Genomic DNA, 22,410 nt, shown 5'->3' with positions numbered 1-22,410 from the left:
TACAGATAAACCTGCATGACGGTAGAGATGCCCTTAAAATCCTATTTTACTCTTCAGTACAAGAAATGTCCTTTGTTCATGCACTTATCATTAAGATTTTAAAGTGCTTTTGTTTGCTTGAAAATAAAAACAACTCCTTTTATTTTCAGACAGCACCAACACTCTCCTGTCTTTGTCCAAAGGAAAAACAAACAAAAGTAAGATCCTTTGTTTTTATTCTTTGCCTTGTTTAGAAACAGCTTATATACATGAGGGGACTATCAAAAATTATGTATTACAGAGTAAAATTCATATCATCTGGGCTTCAAATTATTATTTTATTTGCATTTACGTAGATAAAAATCACCCTATTTAAGTTCTTATTTGAAAATCTGATATCATATTTGTTAACACTGAGGAAATCAATTAATGGAAATTAAATGTTCAAAGTTTCACTGCCTGACAGATACAATCTTAGTCTGAAGTCACTCTGTGTCTGCAAGTACTTGCTAAGGGAGAGCAATCAAAGCACCTAAATTGAATTGCTACTATACAGCAATTAGTTTATTGATTTAATTAAGAATGCCACCTTTTAATTTTCAGGTCATGATTGAAGCATTTTCTGATTCAATGGGTTAGGCATTAGCAGAATGACAGATCTACCAAGCAAACCTCCCAAAATATCACCAGAATAAAGAACCAGGGCTGAGAGGTGAAGTGCTATTCTAAGGAAGACTTTGTTCATAAATATGAAATTATACATTGCTTGAGTATTTTAAATGCATCACTGGCATCTGCTTCCAAAAGGAGATGTCTCATCAATCATGTTATATTACGAATTCAGAGTGTGCAGATTCTATGACAGTAAATTCAACTTAATAAGTAAGTACGGCGTACTTCAACCGTATTTGCTACATTATTATTAGAGTACAAAATAATAACCAGTTAGCAATTCTTAAATTATAAGTATTTGTTACATAGGTAAATATTTTCTTCTAGATCTGCAGCAGCTATGAAGCCTTGAAGGTAATGTTTTCCCCTTTTAAATTCTGAAGTCTAGCAATGGAAGACAGAATAATTAAATGCTGCTGTTACAACACTAAGCTAAAGATTTCATAGAATCCTAAAATCACAGAATGGCTTGGGTTGGAAGGGACCCTTAAGATCATCTAGTTTCAACTCATCTGTTACAGGCAAGGACAACCCCCACTAGACCAGGTTGCTCAACCTTACTATGTTCAGCACTGTTTCTCCTGTCCATGTGAGGGTCTCAGTTCATAAACATATTTATAGGACAAGACCTGCTGGCCTGATTCTGATTGTAGCTTTCTGCAGATGTCTGTGGGCAGGTCCTATTCATTTAATTTTCTCATGTGAAAAAGAGACTACTGAGCTGTGTTAGTTGTGGCAGAAAATGCTCATAGGTGTTTACCAACAAAAACATATATAAATATATATATATATAAATATTAAACTAAACCTTTAACATTAACATGCAGAAAGTCCCACACAGAAGCATTTCCAGAGCCAAGACTGTAGACTGTAAGTGCTTTACGCCATGGGATATATGACTTGTATGGCTTGAATCTTTGTGACATTCTCTGTACAGAAACTAAAATACAAACTCTAAGAGCCCTTGTCACATTTTACTGACTAATACTAAACTCTCAGTGAAGTCAATATACTACCTAGTTACAAAGCAAATGGCATATAAACAATCAAGATTAGACCCAATAGTAATTCATAGTGTCTGTAAAGGTTATAAGCATGTTATTTGTTCAGAGGTCTTGGAAGCAACATCATGCAGCTTATGGAAATGTCAGTCTGCCGGTATAACAGCAAACTTTTCTGCCCTTCATATCTTACAGCTGGAAGCACTATTTTTCCTGCAGCAAATATCTTTAGCCTCCTTCCATCCCTATTGCAACAAAGAGCGTGTACTGATAAAATTTGATGCACTGCAACAGAAATTAAGTCACTTCTGCCATCTCTGCTTTCTGGAATTGGCAACACTGATGACAGAATTTCTTATTTACAGAGTATATGGTAAGTTATGAAACTATCAGCACAAATCATGAAAGATGTTATTCTTTTTCAGCTCTGATGAGTCTCCAAAATAATAATAACAAAATAAAGAAAAGCACTGCTGGCAACACCAACGTCTTCCAAGTACTTCAAAGGTCAATGGCTTGGGGAGGAGAGAAAGCCCAAGCTCTGTATCAAGTGCTCAGAATAGAAACTAAATACTGAGTATCACAGGAAAGTTACCATCTCTTTGTAATGAAAACGTACAAATATAGAAGAGTTATATAATACTCACTGGCATAGGGAGAATTGGCAGCAGATCCATTCAGGAAGGTTGGAGAACCGCCTAAATTTGACATTCCAGCATTCCCATAGCCATTCATGCTTGTTGTGACAGAGTTGTAATTTGTCTGCTGAGGGGTGGTGCTTGGCACATAGCCGTGAGGTGACACACTGCTTGAGTTGCGAGTAAAACCTTTTGTGAGGAAGGAACAAATTCAGAGATTAGTATTAGCCCAAGAACAGTTTCTTAGACAAACAGCTACAAGCAAGTAACTCAGCAACAAGGTAAATGGGGCAGGCCAGGACTGAGCACCACGTAACCCACACCGTGATCCCTGACTGCATGGCTCATTCCTGCTGGGAGCTCCAAGAGGGAGGAGGAAGGCCACAGCCTCCAACAGCAACAACCCATCTATTCAAGGAGAGATGATCATTGGGTACTATGGGAATGATGACTCTAAAAGAGCTTTTTGTTGGAGATGAAGTAAACATGACCTATATTTTTGAAGCTTTGAGTACATAACGATTTAAGGTATGTTAAAAGCATATGATTTTTGTTAACTGTCTTCTGTGGTCTCTCTCATTTAGTACGTCTCAAATTAGATGCTCACCACACACTGAAGAAAACACAGGGTACATTTCCTAGAGTAGTGGAAAATTCTCAGTCCTCTTGTCCTAGTCTGGTCATTATGTTGGTAAGAAATTACTGCCAAAATTTGGCTCCAAGTTAAAATTTCATTTTCTACCTAATTTTGGAAATCGTGTTTAGGGAAACTCATATGCATGTCTGCCTGACTTTTAACAGCAAAGGTTCATAAAGAGAGGAAGATGAGTCACCCTGATTGGTGGCCTGTGAGGCTTCAGATACGTTGACAGCTAGTTGACCACTAAAGGAATTCACTCCCATCATTCCTGCATGGACTGACGTGTTAGCAAGGGCGGGGAGCTGGTTATGATTGCGAGGGACACTATAGAGTGCTTCTGCGATGTCTGCTGCTCTTTTCAGGATTATTTCCTAGGGGACAAGAAAGGTAAAAAAAGAGTTACCAGCTTGACTCTGACAAACCTTTTCTTACATATCAAAATAAAACATTTCCCAGTCCAAAGGCAAAAACTAGATGCTTTTCTTCCTAAACCAGCTGGCTGATGGATAGCTAACACTTACAGATCTGCTTACTTTGCTATAAATCCTGACATCTGTGGTAAAAGAGCTGGAAGCTTCAGTCCCAATGGCCACATTTCTGTATAACAAGAGAAGCAGGCAGAATGGCACTGAAGCTAAAATATCTTTAGGTTAAGGCTGAAACATCACTGGTGGCAAGTAGTAATGCATATCATTGCCCATATTATATGGTCTCTGGTGATAGTGGGCAAATGCCTCCAGGGTTAATAACACGTTGCTTTTGCAAGCATCCACATACTTTAAAAAAGCAAACAGGCAAACTAAGCCCTACTCCAGATATGACATTGCCCTATGTGTTTATTCTCATCTCACATTGTAGTATCGTATACCTTTGGCCTCTGATCTATACATCTAAGAAATAGCCATGTTTTAGAACTGCTGAAAGAGAATGCATTTACCTGGTTATTATGTGGCATACCGTAGAGTGCTTCTACTAAATCAGCAGCCCTCTTAAGTATTACTTCCTGTCAATATAAAAACAGATGTGTTCCTTTAAGTTCAATAGACTCCTTGTGAGGAAAAACAAATATTACAGTCCTTCATATTATTCTGTTGGGTGCACTGTTGTTTTGTGTTGTTTTTCCCTCCCACCGGGCAGACTTTAATTTTAACAACTCTCAGCAACAACTGAATGGTGTTAAATCAGTAGTTCATCCTATTCACACACACGCTTAATCAAGTCAAAAGGTGAGAATCATTGGTGCTGCAAAAGAAAATACATCACTCAATTGTCTTTACCATCTGCACCATAAACCACTCATCGGTTTATTGCGGAATACAATTCTGAGGTCATTTACTAGATTACTGCAATCAATGTCATTCAGAGCATGTTTTGCATCCCTTCAATGTGTTTATTTTATTCTTAATTGCATACTGCAGGAATTGTGACCTTACGTTCAGAAGATACCCAATCAGTTCGATGCTACCGGTAATACAACCTTTCAACTTCTTTGGTTTGTATCTTGATGTAACGGATCAGGGAAGGATCCATGTTCACAACATACATAAAAGGAAAACACTTTCAGGATGATAGAATGTCCCTGTGCCATGCAGGAAAAACACCCAGCCTGGACAGCAAAATTTAAAGCAGGGTAGGATACGGTTCTCGATGTGGGCATAAATTCAGTTCTTGTTCATTTTCCCTCCTCCATTTTCCTATTTGATTATCTTCTCTTAAATATTTCTTGTAGTATTTTCAACTGGCATTCAAGTAATACTAACATGTAATCTTGCATTCTTACATTTTACAGCATGGGAAAATTCCTTTGAACAATCCTGCTAAAAACTGTAAAACTGCATTACAGAATTAACCCAGAAGGCTTTAATTTTCATATTCTTTAAAAGCACCTCACAGATTCCCAATTTCCTGACCAAACGCAGTCCAGACCGTCCTTTACAGAAAACAATGTATTGTAATTCCCGTTCCTTACATGTTGCTCTAACAAACTAACACGATGTTATCCCCCACATTGTATTTCTGCAGGCAGCTTACAAAAATAGTAACAGATCTGAGCATTTTCCAGTTTTCTACAAAGTTCAACTTTTAAAGTTAAAATATTTTACACAATAGCCATATTTTATACCAAAAAGAAACAGTAATGCTCAATTTTCATATACTGTAGACTCTGATCAGAAAATAGAGATATAATTGCATTCATTTTGCTGTCACCATAACCTCTTCAAAAATCCTTGAACAACTCTTCAAATGACAAGCTTTTAGATGCATATTAGCATTTTTTTCAATTTTAAATTCTCTGTAATATAAGATAAAACAGTTGTCATACTGCAGTAACTACTTATGACATATATAATGTCCTAAATTCAAAAATGAGATGGAGGATTTTTGTACTCCCAGTAAACATTTAGGATTGCCTTCTGCTGCACACACCCCTCTCCCATAATACACATTTAAATTATTTTCCACATATGAAGTCAGATGTAATATGTAATTGATGGATTTCTGAATCACTGTATTGAGACAATCTGAGGAATAAGGTTGCTACAGCTTTTCTTCTTTTCTCTCTGTTGGTTTTCTTTGTTTTTTTAATGTGTGTGTACGTGTGTAGCTTGACCACAACCGTTAGCCATATAATTATGGGCAGTCAGACTACAAGCAACATCCAGGTAGAATCAATCCTTGTTGCTTTACCAGAATCATCAGAAAACTATGTAGCCCTTTTTCCCTTATGTTGGAGATAAAAACTGGAGAAGAGTAGAAACATTAATATGATTTCAAAGGGAAAATTATTACATAGGTGTTTGACTTTTTAAACTAGAGTTTACTTCTCTTCAGTAGAACGTGTTCGCACTATATATTTAACTAATGCAAAATTAGACTGTGATAAAGAGCCCACAAACTGCTTTGGAATATTGTTAACCAAAGCTGTCATTATGCCAAATTACTGAAAAAGGAAAGTTTAATTACCTGACTATTCATAGTTATTTATGCAATGCTGAGCTAAAAAAAAACAAAAAAAACAAAAAAAACCAAAACAAACAAACAACAACAACAACAAAAACAAAACAAAAAAAAAAACAAACACAAAACTCATATTGCATCAAAAAAGAATCTTACGGGTGCTCTACTTCATATTAAATATTCCCAGTTCTGAAAAAGTGGAAGGTATCTGAATCCATATCATATTGCATGTAAAAAAACCTAATTACCGTGATGGCTTTTTAAAGTATGTTTGACAAATAACATTCAGTTTTCCTAGCTAGTCAATGTCTTTTTTTGTCAACAGTTCTGAATCTGTAAATTTGAGTTTCACACTTTCTCTGACAATATTTATACACAAAAAATGCATTTCTTGTTTGTGATATTTTCAGATCATACAAAGCGGATTTCACAGAAAAACTTCCATCTCAGATACTGGTATTTTCTGTTCCAGAGCTGACAATAGTTATTATAGACATAAACCAGCTTTAAAAATACACAATAAAATGCTACTACAGATATACTCAGGATATTAACTTCTTTTTCTCTGAATGCATCTTGAACCTCTTGCAGCTCTGCCTAAATTACTACAGAAACTACTGTTATGTCTTCACATAGAAAGGAGCCCCAAAAGTCCTCTATAAGTTAGAGCAACAGACCTTGCAAGGTGCTTGGATTGTGGTGACCAGAAAATTGTTCTCACCTCCATGTCATTACGCTCACAGTGAAGCAGCCCCCGAGCATGTTTGTGTTCGGGATCTAATATATTGCCTTTCAATCAGAGCTGAGAGCCACTGAACACATAGACAGAACATGACGAGCAGGTCAGGAAAGCAATAAAGATTTTACAGAGCTGTCCAAGGTGCTAAATTTACTCAATAATGGGTTTGGCACCATAGTGTTAACCTCTCATTTACTACCAGTTTGAGGGACTAAATTGAAGTAGCTGACTTCATTTACCTTGAAATGTATATTTTATGACATTATGTAAGTAGATTGAAAGGGCACTGCAGTTTTAACAATTTAAAGGCTAGAGCATGTATAAGATGAAGCTTGAACATTTATTGTATATTGCACTTAAACTATATAGTATATTAAAATGCATTGATTAAATTTGTAAAAGGTATTATAAAAAAGGACAGCTAATATAAAAGATCTATGTCTTTTAAAATCCAATTGATATTTCATGTTATCACTGCAATGGTGATAAACAGACAGATAGGTGGACAGAGCGGCAGACAGACATCAAAAAGTGAGAGAAACACGCGTACTATGAGTAAAAATCTCTACAGAAGCTCAAGATCTGTTTTTCAATATACTTTTTGTTCACAGAAATTCTTATCTGCCTTCATCATAGAACCAAAGATTTTCTTAGCAGGAGGTGGGCATCATGTAAGACCCTTCCAATTAAATATGCTGGTGGAAATGTTTTCTGAAGAGACAGAGTTTGACTATAGCTGATATCTAATTTATGGAGGTAATCATCAAGAAAGACCTGCTTTTCTATGAATGCAAAAAGTCTGACAGCATTTTGTTTGGAATAAAGGTCTAACAAGTTTTGTTGGTTTTTTTTTTTGAGGCAAAGTGACAATCTTCTTGTCTGGCATTCTTTTTCAAATGAGCATGACTTTGTTTCAATACAAATAACAAAAACATCAAAATGAGCATAAACTATTTTAGAGATTAAATATGGTGAATCAGAATTCTGCCCCCCAGTTACACAAAAATGATTCAGAGTCCATTTATATTCCAAACAGAAGCTGATTTTCTACTACAGGATTTTTATTTTTTTTATTATTATTTTTTTTAATTTCTGAAACAAAAATGCAACCAATATTTCTGTCAAATGTTTACGTAAGCAAGAGAAGAGCTGGGGTACAGTCTGTTGTGACTTTGTGTATTCCAAAATTACTGTAGAAAGGATTATGTCAGGATATGAGAATGATGCTGTTTTTAAAGCACAAAGACTGTAATTCAGATGAAATCCACTTCCAACTGAATGTACTTTGAACATTACAGCATCTTTGCATGTTTTGACTGTGAATTGCATTCCCTTCATCAGGAATTCATTAATAACACAAAACTTGCACATCAAGTATATTATGCCATTACAGCAAACACATTTTTGGTCAAGTTTTATCATGATGAATAATTTTTTTGGCAGCTTTAAAAAATATGGGATCTCTCTGCTGTTGACATTTGCTTATTTTTCAATGGGTGACAAGTGAAAAAAATCTACTCTGTGTCCCAGCAGTACTGTGAGCCCAGTCAGCAAAAGGGTATCTTGAGTTACAGTTAGTTATTCAGCTTTAGTAACTAAATTAGTGTATTTAAGGTACTTATTAAATCTAAATGAATTTTGTCAAGAAGAAGCTGACCACGATACACAATACTCATCAGCCACATGTGGTATTATTGAGACCACCAAAGGATTTATGTACTTGTGGAGGGCGTGGGGGGAAAGCTGTTCTAGCATGCTGTGAGGCATTTATCTTATGTGTTGTCTAGATATCATATCACCTTCTAATGCTCTTTAGCATTGTAATACAAGAGAGAGCTCATTCATCTTCTGAGAGGCTACTTAGGGATGATGATGTCATTCATACTTCCTTGACTCTCTTGTCTGACCTCCTGGCTCTGCCTTCTAACTTTCTACTCTCAAGGCTGCTTGAAAGAAAAAGAACCACTTCTGCAGAGTCAAAATACTGAAAATGAGACTCCTACTCCTTTTTTCATCTTGGGAAGGTAGCATTCTTCTACTTCAAGTGAAGATTACAGTATTTTGTGCTCAAACTTTTCTTTTGTTTTTACAATGGGTGAAACATTCAATATACTAATGAAGGATATGTACTAGAAACAAGTTTTAAACTCAGCGTTTTTATATACAATATATTTTAAAAGATAAAACTGTGAACACCTCTTTTAACTGTAGTGGCAAAGGTAACATTTAGGTAGAAATATTTGGAAAGATAGCAAGATAAATGACTGGCATTTAGATCTGTGGCATACAAGAGTTTCAGGATGTCCAGTGACTCACATATTTCTGTATCTACAGGGAGCATTGCATTATTGTATCATCTTCAGCTATTATATTTTTACAAAAGACTCATAAAAGCCATCCAAAATGTAAAGATTCTCCATTAATTGTAAAACAGAGGGAATTATGCTGGCCTTGTGGGAAGCATAAATTAACAGGACAATTTAACTAAAAAGATATTTCTACTCAAATAAAGATGAAAATTTCTCTAGTAAATAAACAGTTGTTTTCAAATATTATGATTCAATAATTCTCAAGGAGTAAATGCCATACAGACATCACAAAGGCAAGAAGGAAAAATGAGAGAAGAAGACAGCACAGTTCACTTGAGGGGTAAAAGGATCCTTTAGCTTACTGCTGTCTACAATATGGTAGTGCACTGAATCAATCCTGTTACCCAATTTCAATGGCAATTTCCAGAAAATATGTCTAAAATGGCTGATAGAACCATAGCGTTTCCAAGCCATTGTAGTCTCATCAGCTTCCACCTAAACTGAAAATCACAGCCTAAGTCTGCAGCGCTAGAAACAGTCATGCATGACCTTACCACCTGCTCCACAATGAGCCAACCTTATAAATAAAATATAGAAAGCCTGCAGAAAGAACAAACACCGAAGTGCAAATGTGAGCAGGCATCTTGCCATAAATGTTGAGAACTGATGATTAAAATACCTCTTAACCGCAAAGGTGATAAATAAATACCAATAGAGAAAACACATGCTATTCAAACAATCCAGTGGAAACACTGCTAACAAAAGAAGATACAAAATGGTAGTGATCATCTCTAAGTTTGCAATTGCGACTTTCTTATGTTACCCCTATTTTCCTCCTGTTGATTTCCTGTACTTAGTCACAAATAGAAAGTATCAGCCTCTTTTTTTCCAGATAAATTCACCAGAAACAGGCATTTATAATTCTAGAGCTAGAACTATTCAGAGCTGTTAACTTTCAGCTCATGAGACCATGCTCACTGGGCAGGATTGGTAGATACTACTACATTCAATTCTCGTATCTTACATCTACAACACCTCAATAAGTAGCTGGTAGCTGTCAGTCATATTTGGGACTCACTAACACTCTCATTAAGAAACTGAGCAAATTCTCTGTCATCTTCTATAGCATTTTCCACAGACAATCTTGCAAGCTCATACTGTGACAATCTATGTACGGAACCTCTCAGTTTGAAACACAGCAAGATCATAAAAGGAAACACATTTTCATTCTGCTCAAGAAGTTGCAGCCTTTATCCCATGAATGTGAAGATCAGGTTTCCTGCGTATACTTTTCTTAGTTATGAAAGCCTATACTGCAATTAGTTTTTCGTATCCAATGAGTCGTTAGAGAAAAAGTAAATTATTTATAAAAGATTAGGAATGCATAAGTCAAAAATAAATAAAAAAAGAACTGGTTAACAAAAAAAGTCTTTGCCACCTGTTTTTACTGGAATATCCCTATCTCACCAGTTAACATTGACTCATATGATCCCCTTCCATCTAGGCTCCAAAAAACTTATCCTGATTTACCCATGAGCATATGAACAATCAATAGATAACATTAGCACGTTTCATACTCTAAATTTTCCCTGTATGCCACATTTACCTGCAGTTGTGAGCCAAACAAACAAGGAAACACTCACAGAGCAATCTCAGATTGGAGTCTCAAGCAAATCATTTTGAAGATTTACCCCAAACCATTTCTACCACCACCTACAATTCTTTCAAAGCAGATGTTCATTATTGATTCTAATGAGCTTTGAGGTTTTGGTTTGGTTTGGTTTTGCATACATAAGATTTTCTGATAGTTCTTCCTCTGCTCTCCATAGTATTAACATTCTTGTTTCTTGAAAACAGCTGCAGATGAGAGTTGTAAGAAGGGGTGGGGAGGGGAAGAAAAGTTATTACTCACAGTCTTCTTCTGGCCATTTTATACCCATATATTTTTGGAAAGTTGTCAAAGTCCCCTTATGGAAGAAGAAAAATGTTTTGAATTATTTGAAGGGTCTGGACTTAAGTAAACTTAAAAAGACTTCGGTAAAATGAGCAGAGACAGTACATTCTGGGACAGTTGTTCAAAGACCTGCAAAGACTCTTTTAGAAGCTTTACTCTGCAGACCATATTCTTGTACCCATTAGAAAAATTCCATAGAATACCAGAGATTAAAAAAGATTATATACTGTCTGTGCTTCTTTGTCTTTATTGTTTATTTATTTATCTTGTTTGTGTGGTACGATGCAGATATCCAGATACATTGTAATAGTGCAAAACATTTTACTTGGCAGACAGGCTCGTATCTATTTCCTATCATTTATATGCACTAAGAATTTACAAACACAGGTCAAGTTGTATCCCTTTTAAATTGTTCTCCCATTAGGTCAGAACTGGAATGTATTGGGTGGCATAATTCACTTGACTGCATTTTTATCTGTAAAGACATATAATTATGTTTGGTACTGCAAGGCAAGAATGTCATCTGAATTCAATCAGCAGAGCTATCTAGTAATTAAAGTTTAAATTGTATTTGTGTGTTTTCTCGATTTCTTTTTCAGGATTGTTTTTTATCAGTGCTTTTATGCACATAAATATCTGCTGAGAGTACAAAAAACTAGATATTTTCTGTAAAAAAACACTTTCACATATATAAAATTAATTAAAGAGCCTCCTGCATTTTGTTTTAATGAAGACTGAAGAGGAGAAGAAAAAAAAAAAAGACAGCATATCATTAAGATCTGTGAAGCTGCCACTCTCTGTCAAATAATGAGTATTTGCTGGTATAGGTGGAAAGCGACGGTAGCCAGAAATTGAGAGTTCAGGTTACTTTTAATAGCAGGAGCAAAACTGAAAATAAGACACGTTGAAAATCTGACCTACAACGAGATTCCGCTCTGTTCTGTGGAGAGAGAGTGCATAAAAATGTTGAAATAGAGACTGAAATAACGTAGGTAGATTTTAGTATTACAGCTAAAACACTGCTCAGTCATAACCTCTACAAATGACTACTTTCACTTACATTTTATCATCGGTATAATTAAAAGAAGTCTCTGGAAAGGGGCATTCTCATTACAACGAAGGACCACTTCAGACCCAATTGAAATGAAAAGACAGAGCATAGATTAGGTGTGGATACCGAGCGGTTATTCCTAGGGAGGCATAAAATGCCAAATGTGTAACAATTATGTTTTATAACTATGTGTTCAAAAGACTTACAGTATTTTATTGCACAAAGAGGCTTTAGCTCAGAAAGACCACTTCACTGAAATGCCTCCAAGCGCATGTTCTAAAAAAAAAAAATCCATTTTTTTAAACCAGGAACAAAAGATATTTTCACCTGACACTGTTTTATTAATAGTTTTCCTTAAAACGTGAACTGACATTTCCCAAAACAAATATAAATGTTGAAGTATCTTATATGGAATAATTTAAACGTATCCAACATTTCACTGTGATAACAGAATCTTTCTCTATGTACCCTCATAATGCAAAAGTAGATACTTAACTGTGCACTAAGGGCTCCTTTTTGAGTGGGGAGGGACAAGATTAACACTGTTACTGCACCAACATGTCTTATAGAAATGCTTCAAAATTCACCACTTATTTTTCAAAACACATCAATATTTCCGTAACTTTTTTGATCATCAAAAACTCTTAGCTCTAGAGTTACTTTAAAGCTGTAAAACTGAAAGAAAATTCAGAGTACCAAAACATTAATAATATTTATTCCTTGTGTATAAAATAATACTTCTGCAAGCATTTTATTTGTCAAAAGCTCACACAGGAAAAATTAAGCATCTCTATTCTACAAAGTGTTAGGATTTCAAGAGACAAGATGCTGTCCAGATGACATTATGATTACAGCACTATTAGTGAAGGCTCCTGGCTCTTCCTAAAGGATGAAATTAACAGAGACAACTTTCAGAATTTCTGTATCTCAAATCTCCCATATGTGAAAAAAGAAAGTATAATATATATGTGGCAGTGCTTTAAGAAATGCTTCTGTGTTTTGTTTCCATTTTCTTCTCAGCAAGCATAACATTTGTCATCTATGGTCAGAAATACATTCTAAAACATTCCTTAAAACAAAACTGAAATGCATAACCATATTTATACAAGTAGCATGAGATTGTTTGCTATTGTACTTAGAGGATGTTTCAGTCCAGCTGAGTTATATCAACATAAGTTATATGATTGACTTCTGCAACAGAAAGAAAAGGTTGTACTCAAACAATTGTTATTGCCTCAATGGAAAAAAAAAAAAATCAATGAAAGTAAAATGAACAAGAGATTTTGTCTGAGTTGCAGTTAATACTACTGAAGAGCCATGGATATTAAAAGGTCAACAAATAAATTAGTCCAAGTGTTATGAAATGAATGATTTGGTTTATAATTGTATTGAGTGCAAATTGTTCACTGCCTATTAGACCAGGTAATTTTTAACCATGGAGCCTCAATTACTGTTCCATAAGCAATAATATAGTTGTAAGAGCCACTGGTTCGATCGAGTGACCTATGAGACGCGCCAGGACAGCTGACTTTGCTATGATGGATCACTGAGCCTGATCTCCAAATGGTGCCAAACCTTCCCTTCCCGTGAGGAGGTCTCATAAAAGAAACATTACTGCTTGATTCATTTTACCAAAATGTTTGAGTTTTCAAGTGTCAGCAGTTAAGTACAGATTGTGAAGCTCTCTATTTCTTAGAAGAATTACGACAACAGGCATCCTATTGCTTGCAGCGCTCTCTGCTAAATGGCATTGTGATGGTTAGAAGGATGCTTTTTCTGCTGCTCAATTGGACTTTGTTGTGAGAAATATACCACAATCACTTTTACATCACCACATAAACCACTGCATAACACCTAAAACTGGGCTAGAAGTGGAAACCTTAGGTGAGATTATAGACATTACTTCACACTTCTGCAGTGCCCTGCATTCAAAGATCTCAAAGCACCAATTTAATGGGAACCAATTAAACTTCACAACACACTTTCTAAGAAAATATTCTCTCTCCTCTATCTTCATCAGAAACAGCCTTAACGTGTCACAGTTTGGCTGAATTCACAATGGTCTGTGGTTACAACCAAGGCAAGTTTGTAGGGTGAGGTAATATCTTTTATTAGACCCATTGATGCAGGCAAAAAAAGGTACAGTCAGCATGCAAGAAGCAAGGCGCGTGTGCCCCAAAGCTTGTCTGTTTTCCTTTTCCAGTTATAGCAGTTAGTTATTAATATATATTCATAAGATTACCACTTCCTACAAACCCCGATAGCCTTAAACAGGGAAAAGAAATTAACCTGATACTGCTTTCATGCTATGAACTAACACACATGGCACCTTATGATGAGGAGAGGCAGCATTTGCATTCCCCCACTGCTCCTAAGAAGACGGAGCCAGGGCTGGAAGTACAGCAATAATGGTCTGGTGATAAATGCCACAGCACTGGGCCTTAAAGGACAGAAACTACGTGGTAACTCTGCTTATCTCCTCTTTTCTCACATTTTCAACTTATTGTATATATAAAAGTAATTCCTGAATTACCACAGAATCTGTGTAGTAGAAACTAAACCAATAAGAAGCCTAATTAGAATAGATTGTACCACATACGACCAAATCCTATTTATATTGCCACTCTGCTATATTTTTGATAAATCACTATGTTCAAACAGTCTATTGGGAGGGTGATTTTCCATTTCATCTCTCCATTGAGCAAAGAAATGCCACGTGACTGGAGTCTGAATTTCATTGTTACCAGCCTACAGTTGAACAGAATATTATTTGGCACAATGCAGCGTGCAACTGAGCCACTAAATGCCTGATTTACTAAATTATTATTAGATGAGCCCTTGCTGTTCCAAGTGAAAGTGCAGTCACTGTCTCTCTTCATGGTGTGTTCAAATTGTTCTGTGTTTAAATATTCAGCATGAGGCTAATGTGAACTGATGAACTGAGACTACAAACATTCACTTTCAATACAGACAGAGAGACAGAAATGCAACGTATCATGTGGCCTGCGGAGGTGAAAATGATTTATATTTAAGGATGCTGCTGCCTGCTTCCATTATGATAAGATAGTCTTAATTAGCTTTGTGCTTGAATCGGGAGTTAGAAATGTAACTGAACAACTCCAAAGAAGAAACAGCTGCACAGAGATGGAGGCTTCTGAATCCTGGTGAAGTGGTACTTGAGTCTCTGTCAGCAAAGGACATGAGCTGCCACTACAGGTTCATACTTCACTATCTTTAGTTTTTGAGTTGCAACTTAAAATGCCTCGCATGCAATTCTGCTCTGAGCATCAGAATGCCCAGAACACACAGAGGACGCACTGTGGTGTATGACTGTGTGACTTTTCAACTTGGAGGGGAGAGAAGGGATAAAAAATAAACTATATATCTATATATATTTTTTGGGGGAAGGGGGGGGGAGGCGTGGGATTTTTTTAATTTTTTTTTATTTTTTAAAGAAAATTTCTTTACTGCCACCTGCTGGAATAGACAATAACCCTTTGTCATACTCAAGAACAAACATCTTCACTTAGAGGACAGTTACGGAGAGCATTTAAAACACTGTGATCCCAGACGCTTACAGTAGATTAGAATTTTTTATTGGTGCTGTGTTGCCATAACAACATAAAGACAGCAGATGACTTAAGCTAAGCTTGCAAAGCAAAAGGCTGCTCATCTGGCAGTTAAAATGAATACAGTTCACTTCACAAGTTCCCCATATGGACCCTTAGTGTATGGTAATGAGGATACCATATGGTGGAAGAAAATGCACAGAGAACAATTGTGCTCTACTGGATGAGTGAAGTGAGCAGGAAGTTATGGGGAAACACAGGAGAGATTTCTGTGTGCTCTCTAACTCACGGGTTTCTTTCGGGGGGGGGCGGGGTTCTCTCTCTTCTTAATCTTTCCCTTAATATATACATGCACAGGAATGACAGAGAAACATATTGTACATTTTGCAACATCATTCATCACCAACTGTCAGGTGTGTTTGTAAATCAGCCTAGTAAGATCTTATAAATTTGTAATTCTTAAAAGGTAAAAGTGCTAAGTTTTTAGACAAAGTGCAGGAAAATTTAAGCACTTCTGACAAGTAGAAACATTAGTGGTAATCATTTTTAAAATGCTTGCATCTTTCTGCCTGCATGTTTAGCTGTAAATAATGCTGAAATGAATAAAAGCTTTAAAAAAAATAAAGGAAGGGGGGATGAAGTGGAATAATTTCTTTTTTTCCTTCTTTTTTCCAAAAGAATAAAAAGTAATAGTTGATCAGAACCATATGCGTGTTAGATTCTGCTGTAAATGGACATATACTATACTGTACACTGTACTAACCAGATCCTAAACCTAGTAAGCCAGCCTGCTAAAGGCTGCAAAGTCAATTTTGTACTGCACATGCTTCATAAAAGATGAATATAAATGCATTAGTTAGACACGGTGAGCTAAATTAGAAGGTCAGGCAGGGCTGGAAGGGCTGAAATATCACACAACCAATGACTGTAATTACTCTTTTTTTAAGTCTATTAAGTGGTGTTGTTCTATCAAGGCTCAGGGGTATAGGACATGAAGTACAAGATAAAGTAATGTGTATTTATTACTCCCACGGGATCAATTTACTAGATATTTTCAGCTCCACGGAGCAAAATACACAAATGCAGCCTTTGTTACTTTCTTCAAATTGTGGTTTATTCCTTCAAACCTCTGCTCCTGAAAGGGACCATGTTTACCTGTTTAGTGCCTTTCTGCCTCCATCAATTCATTGTTGCATTTTAAAATGGTAACAACAAAGGAAACAGGAATAGAGAAAGGTGAGGATTGCTCTTACACAATGCTCAAACAAGTGGTTTGATCTGCTCGGATGGAATGAGCAGTATAGAAAATCCAATCCCAGGCATGTATTTTACCCCAAGGCAAAGCAGGAGTCAGGAACGTAGAACAACACAAGAGTTCCTTGTCATCATGTTAGCCCCGATCTATTAAAAGTTTTGTCATAGATTCTAAATTACACCATCTGCTCTAATCATTTGCTGAGTAAATGCTGACCCACTTATAAAGAAAACTCACTGAAATGTGCACGCACGCTGCTGACCTTCACAAAGGAAAGGGCTCCTTGCCAGCCGATGGCGCGAGGCTCTGCCCTTCAGTGAGCGCTGCGGCTCTGCCTCTCAGCTCTGTCTCACCTTGGACACTTTGCAATTCTCAGACATGCCCCTTCACCTGACACACTGCACCCCATGTGGAAGGCACCTCCATAGCAGCAGCAGGCATGTTGGTCATCTATTTCTCACTAGCTTTGAAACTCATGGCCCAAACTTTTAACCTGAATATTTTCAATAGGATCAATTGAAAACCAAACCAAACCAAAACCCTCTACCAACTAAATGCCCAAATATTTTGGAAGTGAAAAAAATACAATTTATAAGGATAATATCAACCTTAGCTGTGGTCTTACTTTCTGACAAGATTTACTGCACAATGTAGAAACCACCACACGCATCTCATGCTTTCTTTGCCACACAAATGAACTCTATTAACTCTCCTTCACATGCTCCCCCTTCCTGCTCATACTTGGTATACAAGTTTTCTAACAACCCTCTTGTTACACTGGGGGGAACAAAAACAAAGATATGTTTCCTTAGCTCAAATTAGCTAACTTAGGTTAAAATAGCATGAAAACATCATATCTTGGGTGAGCAGATGGAGATCAATTTGGGAATTTCCATTTTGTTTGACCGAAGTAGCAAACCTGAGTTGCTTTGTCTTCATTGCTATTTTAACCTCGGCTAGCAAGCCTGGGCCAACCCACCCACGTTCACAGCCAACCTCTGTTTGCAATATAAACAATTCCCATGTCATGACGGATAAAGGGCAAAGCTCTGGGATTTCATGAGGGAAAAGACAACTGCATTTGCCAGCCACTGGTTCCTAATAACCACCTGTCTTCTATTAGCGCCCTAACGAGGATTGGGATATGTCTTGGGATCTAATGACTGACCAGAGGAAAGGAGCCAAAGGGAAAGTGGTGAAACCAGAAGAAAAGGCCCCTTTCAGGGGGGATGAGGGAACTCCTGGAGAGTGCACTTGAGCAGCAGATTGGGAAGGAGAAGATTTGAACTCACAGAATGGGTTGATGCTCTGACTTGCTTCTTGAATACAGAGCAAACAATTGTGTGCTTAATTTAAATACACGTGATGAGTTGTGAGAGTGGTGAAATGGCAAATAAATTATAGGGAATTGCATATAAAGAGGAATCACTGATATTAAATCATCTAGGATGGATGTGTTTCAAATCCAACTCACAGTTGAAACTGTTTTACAACTGTAGCTGTGGAGTTCTAACAAGGTTGTAGAATATCAGCGTATCTGCCAGGGATTTATTATAAGGATTGTAGGATGGTTATATAAATGAACGTAAACAGATTGAACATGTTGTTGTGATATGAACTCTTAGTGATTCCCACCGCACTTATGAGCACAAGAACCGACAACTCTTGTGCATTTGTGTGCACATACACAAAATACACTACACAGGCAGGATTTCTGCAGCCCAATCCTTCAGGATAACAACACCATTTCTTAATCATGGTATGTCTTTTCAGTTCCCCCCAAGAGATCTCTTGTTTGATCTGATCTGCTCCCTGTCAGTATTAGAAAGGAAAGACTATACAACCCAGCATTCTTCTGGTACTTCATCTCACTCCAAGCTTTGGGTGCTAATCCCACCACCTCTGTACTGCTCATCTCTCCTGGTGCATGTGTTTGTGCCTTTGTGTATGTACAAACAGGCACATCTGCAAGTGACAAGCCTGAACTGCTCATCTGCTCTTTACACGAAGAACAGGACTCTAACACCATAACCCAGCTGCCAACATCAGCTCCCACCACTTTTCCTTCAGAAGCTGTATACTGCATTTCTAGTTGAAATTCATCTCTACTTTTCAGTTGTCTCATGACTACAGGAGGACATTCTCCACAAAAATTTGGCCACTGAAGCAAAGGGAAAAAAGATACAAATTCCAAATCTGGCTTTGTTCATTGCCTATCTCCAGCAGATACCTCCAGCATTTCAAGTAAGTTCATCCCAAGCACAGTCACCAAGCGTTATGAAAATAATGGAAAACCTGAGGAGATCAGACTTCTAAAACAGCCTGAGGTTTCAGAAATGTGCCTGCTGACACAAATCTAGCTGCTAACTTCCAAGCTCTGGAGCAAACCATGTGCTTACATGCACTTGGTGGCCTCAATAGCTCTTCTGAATTTAGGGATAATTCACACAGCAGAATCTTTTTGTTGGTCCATGGGAAGGACTGACTGCATACCCTTCTGAGCCCAAGCAGTGTAACCATTTCTGTTTTAAAATCACTCTAATTCATCAGTAATGTTTCAATGGGATAAGGGCCACAAAACCAAAGAGCAATTACAGGAATGTGCTTTTTCTCTTTAACAAATAACATTTAAGGTCTTTGAGAAACAGAAAGTGATGATGCACTGGCAGGACAACAGGGAAAATGGGGGATATTATATTTAAATCTCAGTCTCTCTCACGTTTGCCCTCCCTGACCATGGTTCCACTGTGGAAGCCATATGGCTTCCAACTCTCTGCTAAGCAGCCACTGCAAATTGTCTATAGTGGAATTCTGCCAAAACCCTTCTTGGTTTAATGACATGGAGAAGAGCGCTGCGCAGTGCTCACCCAGCACAGATTCACTGTGTCCTTGATTATGATTCTGGAGCCAGCAAGCAATGCTGGGAATTGAACCAGCGGTGCCTCAAATGCTGAAGTCAACACGTGCCCTAACCCCCGCTGCATTCAGCCTCTGTGCATGGCATATTAATGAGTCCTGAGCCTGAGGTCCAGCTTTTGTGTCTGCACACAAGAAATTACCCAAAGACAAAAAAAAGTGCTCTTCATCCTTCTAACCTTGTGTATGGATATCAGTTTCTTCCCTAAGTTTGTTCAGTTCTTTAAGTAGTAACATTTTCTTTCAGGCCATCAGTTGCACTTCTACCTGTACAAATACAACTTCTCATGATTTAAAGACTTGGAAATCTGTCCTGCAAATGTATTCAGAACAAACACATTAAGCCAAGAGGGTATATGAGGGGACAGATGACTCAGTGTTAACTCTCTTTCTCATATCCTATCCATAAATATCTACTAAATGTTGGAGTCACGATATGGAGACAGATGAAGCTTTCTACTGCATGTTTTTATGCCTTATGGCTCTAGATAGCAGAAATGTATAGTTATTAGTGTGGGAACAGTCTTAGTCTGAATGAGAAAAAGGCAGGTGTACAGCCTCATGGCTGCTTTCCTATACCAGAGGGGGAAAAAAAAGCTCAAATCAACCAACAAAACTAAAAGACCCAACCACATTATTGAGACCCCCTCAATACTGTGGGTATCTGAAAGGCAGCTCAATAACTGCGAAAATCCATGATGCATTACAGCATCCAGGTGCATAACCCAACCTGGCACATTCTCAGTCTTATTTTACTTCAATTTCCTCATTTAGAAACAAAAGCTGCAAATATCCACTCACCAATTGGAATATTGGATTCAGGGAAAATTTGAAGTGTTTATTTTGGTCTTGCAGATATCCGGGGCATAATGAAGGCTGGTCTTTAATTTTCTAAGGAACAATTTCTCTTTGTGTGCCTTCTTGGTGGCATTATACACCTGAAAGATCACCTCCAGAAGGATGCTTTCTTTATTTGGAAAGGACTGAATCTCTAGAGAGAAATCTGATGAAAGCTGTGTTAGGAAGTCCTACTGCAAATCTGTCCAAAAGTCAGAGAAAGGGACAGCTTGTAGAGGATGAACAGAGCCAATGTAGAATGTAACTCTCCAGGGCAGCATGTTTCTCTGGTTGTAAGAGGGAAGGACAACACATCATCAACCTCAAAACCACAGCCTACAGCCTTCCTAAGCAAAGATAAAAGACTTAATGCTTCTGCAAAGAAAAAGTAAAATAAAAATCACATACTGAATTTAATTTCTATCATGAAATAAAGTAATTTGCAGTGTTAGTGGTCTCTTCTCACTTTAGCAACCTTAGAAACATTAACTAATCAAAGTCCACAACAACTGACAATACATACAGCTTAGGAAGCTACAGAAAAAAACGTCAGGAGATTTACTCAGTTACAAAGGCTACACTGAACTTGCATTCTTTGAGGGATCTGGCCTGAGCTCTCAGCTAAAGCACCGCTCTGTGTCCCAGGCATGCAAACTCACATCTTACTGTTCGTAACTTGAAGGCAGTGCTCTTTCAGCATGCACACCCAGCCTATTTGCCTGCCAGGCACTAACACTCCAACAGCCATCGTGGCAGAGCAGACACAGTGAACGGTGGCAGCTCACAGTGTCACACACAGCAATAACTCAGTGTCTATGGACCTGCACCAAAGATCTTTTTCTAATACCCCCACCTTTTCTCAAGCAAATCCACAATGTTCTGCCAGAGCAAGATTATGTGAAAGTACAGGTAGCAAGAACAGATTTGAGCACAGACCTAGGCAGCATGTCACAGTATAAGTCTGGAAGCCATGTAAACTTTTCCCCCAGCTTTTACATGAAAGAAATCAACAAAACATCTCCCACATATTTCAGTGTGAATGAACACCAAAATCACTTCACTACACATTGCTCTAATTATTTCAGAGATCCTGAAATGAATCAGTTTGCTACTATTATTATCTTAAAACAACACCCGGTGCAGCAGCACTAGATGCATGTTCACTAAAGACCCATATTACTTGCTATTATCAATGGTGAACTCAAAAGTATAATGGCACTATTGTGTTACTAAAACCAAGAAGCATCATTCTGCTATGAATAAGCTGCTCAGGTTCCAAAGTACCAATCAAAAACGTGCTCTTTATAAGGTAATTCAGAAGACAGAGTAAGATTTGATTTTAAGAAAGGCAGGAGCTGTTTGAGTCAGTGGTGACTCAGAGAGTCACAGAAGTCTCATAAAGTTTGATATGAGAACTGTGCTTCATTGGTCAGAACTCACCTTCAACTTAAATGGGCTGAGTACTGAACTCAAAGCGTTACATGTACAGAGTCTTGCATAAAATTCAGTAGGGGTTACTTTCAAACAAAAACATGCAGTGAACAGTTTTGCCATATTTAATAAAATGATAAACTTGATGCTGACCTTTGGCAAGCGTTCGGGGTCACCAGGGTGCCGGGGGATAACCTTCTGTAACCTTTGGAAACCATAGTCAATGGTGGGTTCATTCAGAGCTGAAACAACAACAAACAACACAATGATGTGACAAAGGCATAGCAAACAGACCCCACTGCACTGCAGCCACTGGCACTGCACTGACAGAACACAGCAAAATTTCATCTTTCTTAAATCAGCACTGATGATGAAGCCAGGCGGGAGGTTGGCTTTGAGGCTTCAGTTGAACCTTCAACACAAACCTCCCCCTTGAGTGTTTATGACAAGGTCTCTACAAA

At 37.5% G+C, this 22,410-nt stretch overlaps 1 protein-coding gene and 1 long non-coding RNA gene across 10 annotated transcripts in view; one reads left to right on the top strand and one right to left on the bottom strand.

Moving 5' to 3' along the window:
• The window catches only part of LOC107320263, a 102,923-nt gene extending 100,893 nt beyond the window's left edge, over positions 1–2,030 (top strand). The window contains exons 4-5 of the long non-coding RNA XR_001558200.2: positions 150–197; positions 1,848–2,030. This is a non-coding gene — a long non-coding RNA (uncharacterized LOC107320263). The remainder of the gene's footprint in view (positions 1–149; positions 198–1,847) is intronic.
• EBF1 (EBF transcription factor 1) overlaps positions 1–22,410 on the bottom strand; it is a 249,148-nt gene that overhangs the window by 8,937 nt on the left and 217,801 nt on the right. For all 9 annotated transcript variants that reach the window (XM_015876221.2, XM_015876222.2, XM_015876219.2 and 6 more), the window contains exons 11-14: positions 22,103–22,191; positions 3,868–3,933; positions 3,124–3,301; positions 2,300–2,479 (exon numbers count right to left, since the gene is read on the bottom strand). In XM_015876221.2, coding sequence (XP_015731707.1) covers positions 2,300–2,479; positions 3,124–3,301; positions 3,868–3,933; positions 22,103–22,191 — 513 coding nt within the window. The remainder of the gene's footprint in view (positions 1–2,299; positions 2,480–3,123; positions 3,302–3,867; positions 3,934–22,102; positions 22,192–22,410) is intronic.

This window comes from Coturnix japonica, chromosome 13, assembly GCF_001577835.2.
Source record: "Coturnix japonica isolate 7356 chromosome 13, Coturnix japonica 2.1, whole genome shotgun sequence".
NCBI lineage: Eukaryota > Metazoa > Chordata > Aves > Galliformes > Phasianidae > Coturnix > Coturnix japonica.
This window is presented reverse-complemented; position numbering and strand designations above follow the sequence as displayed.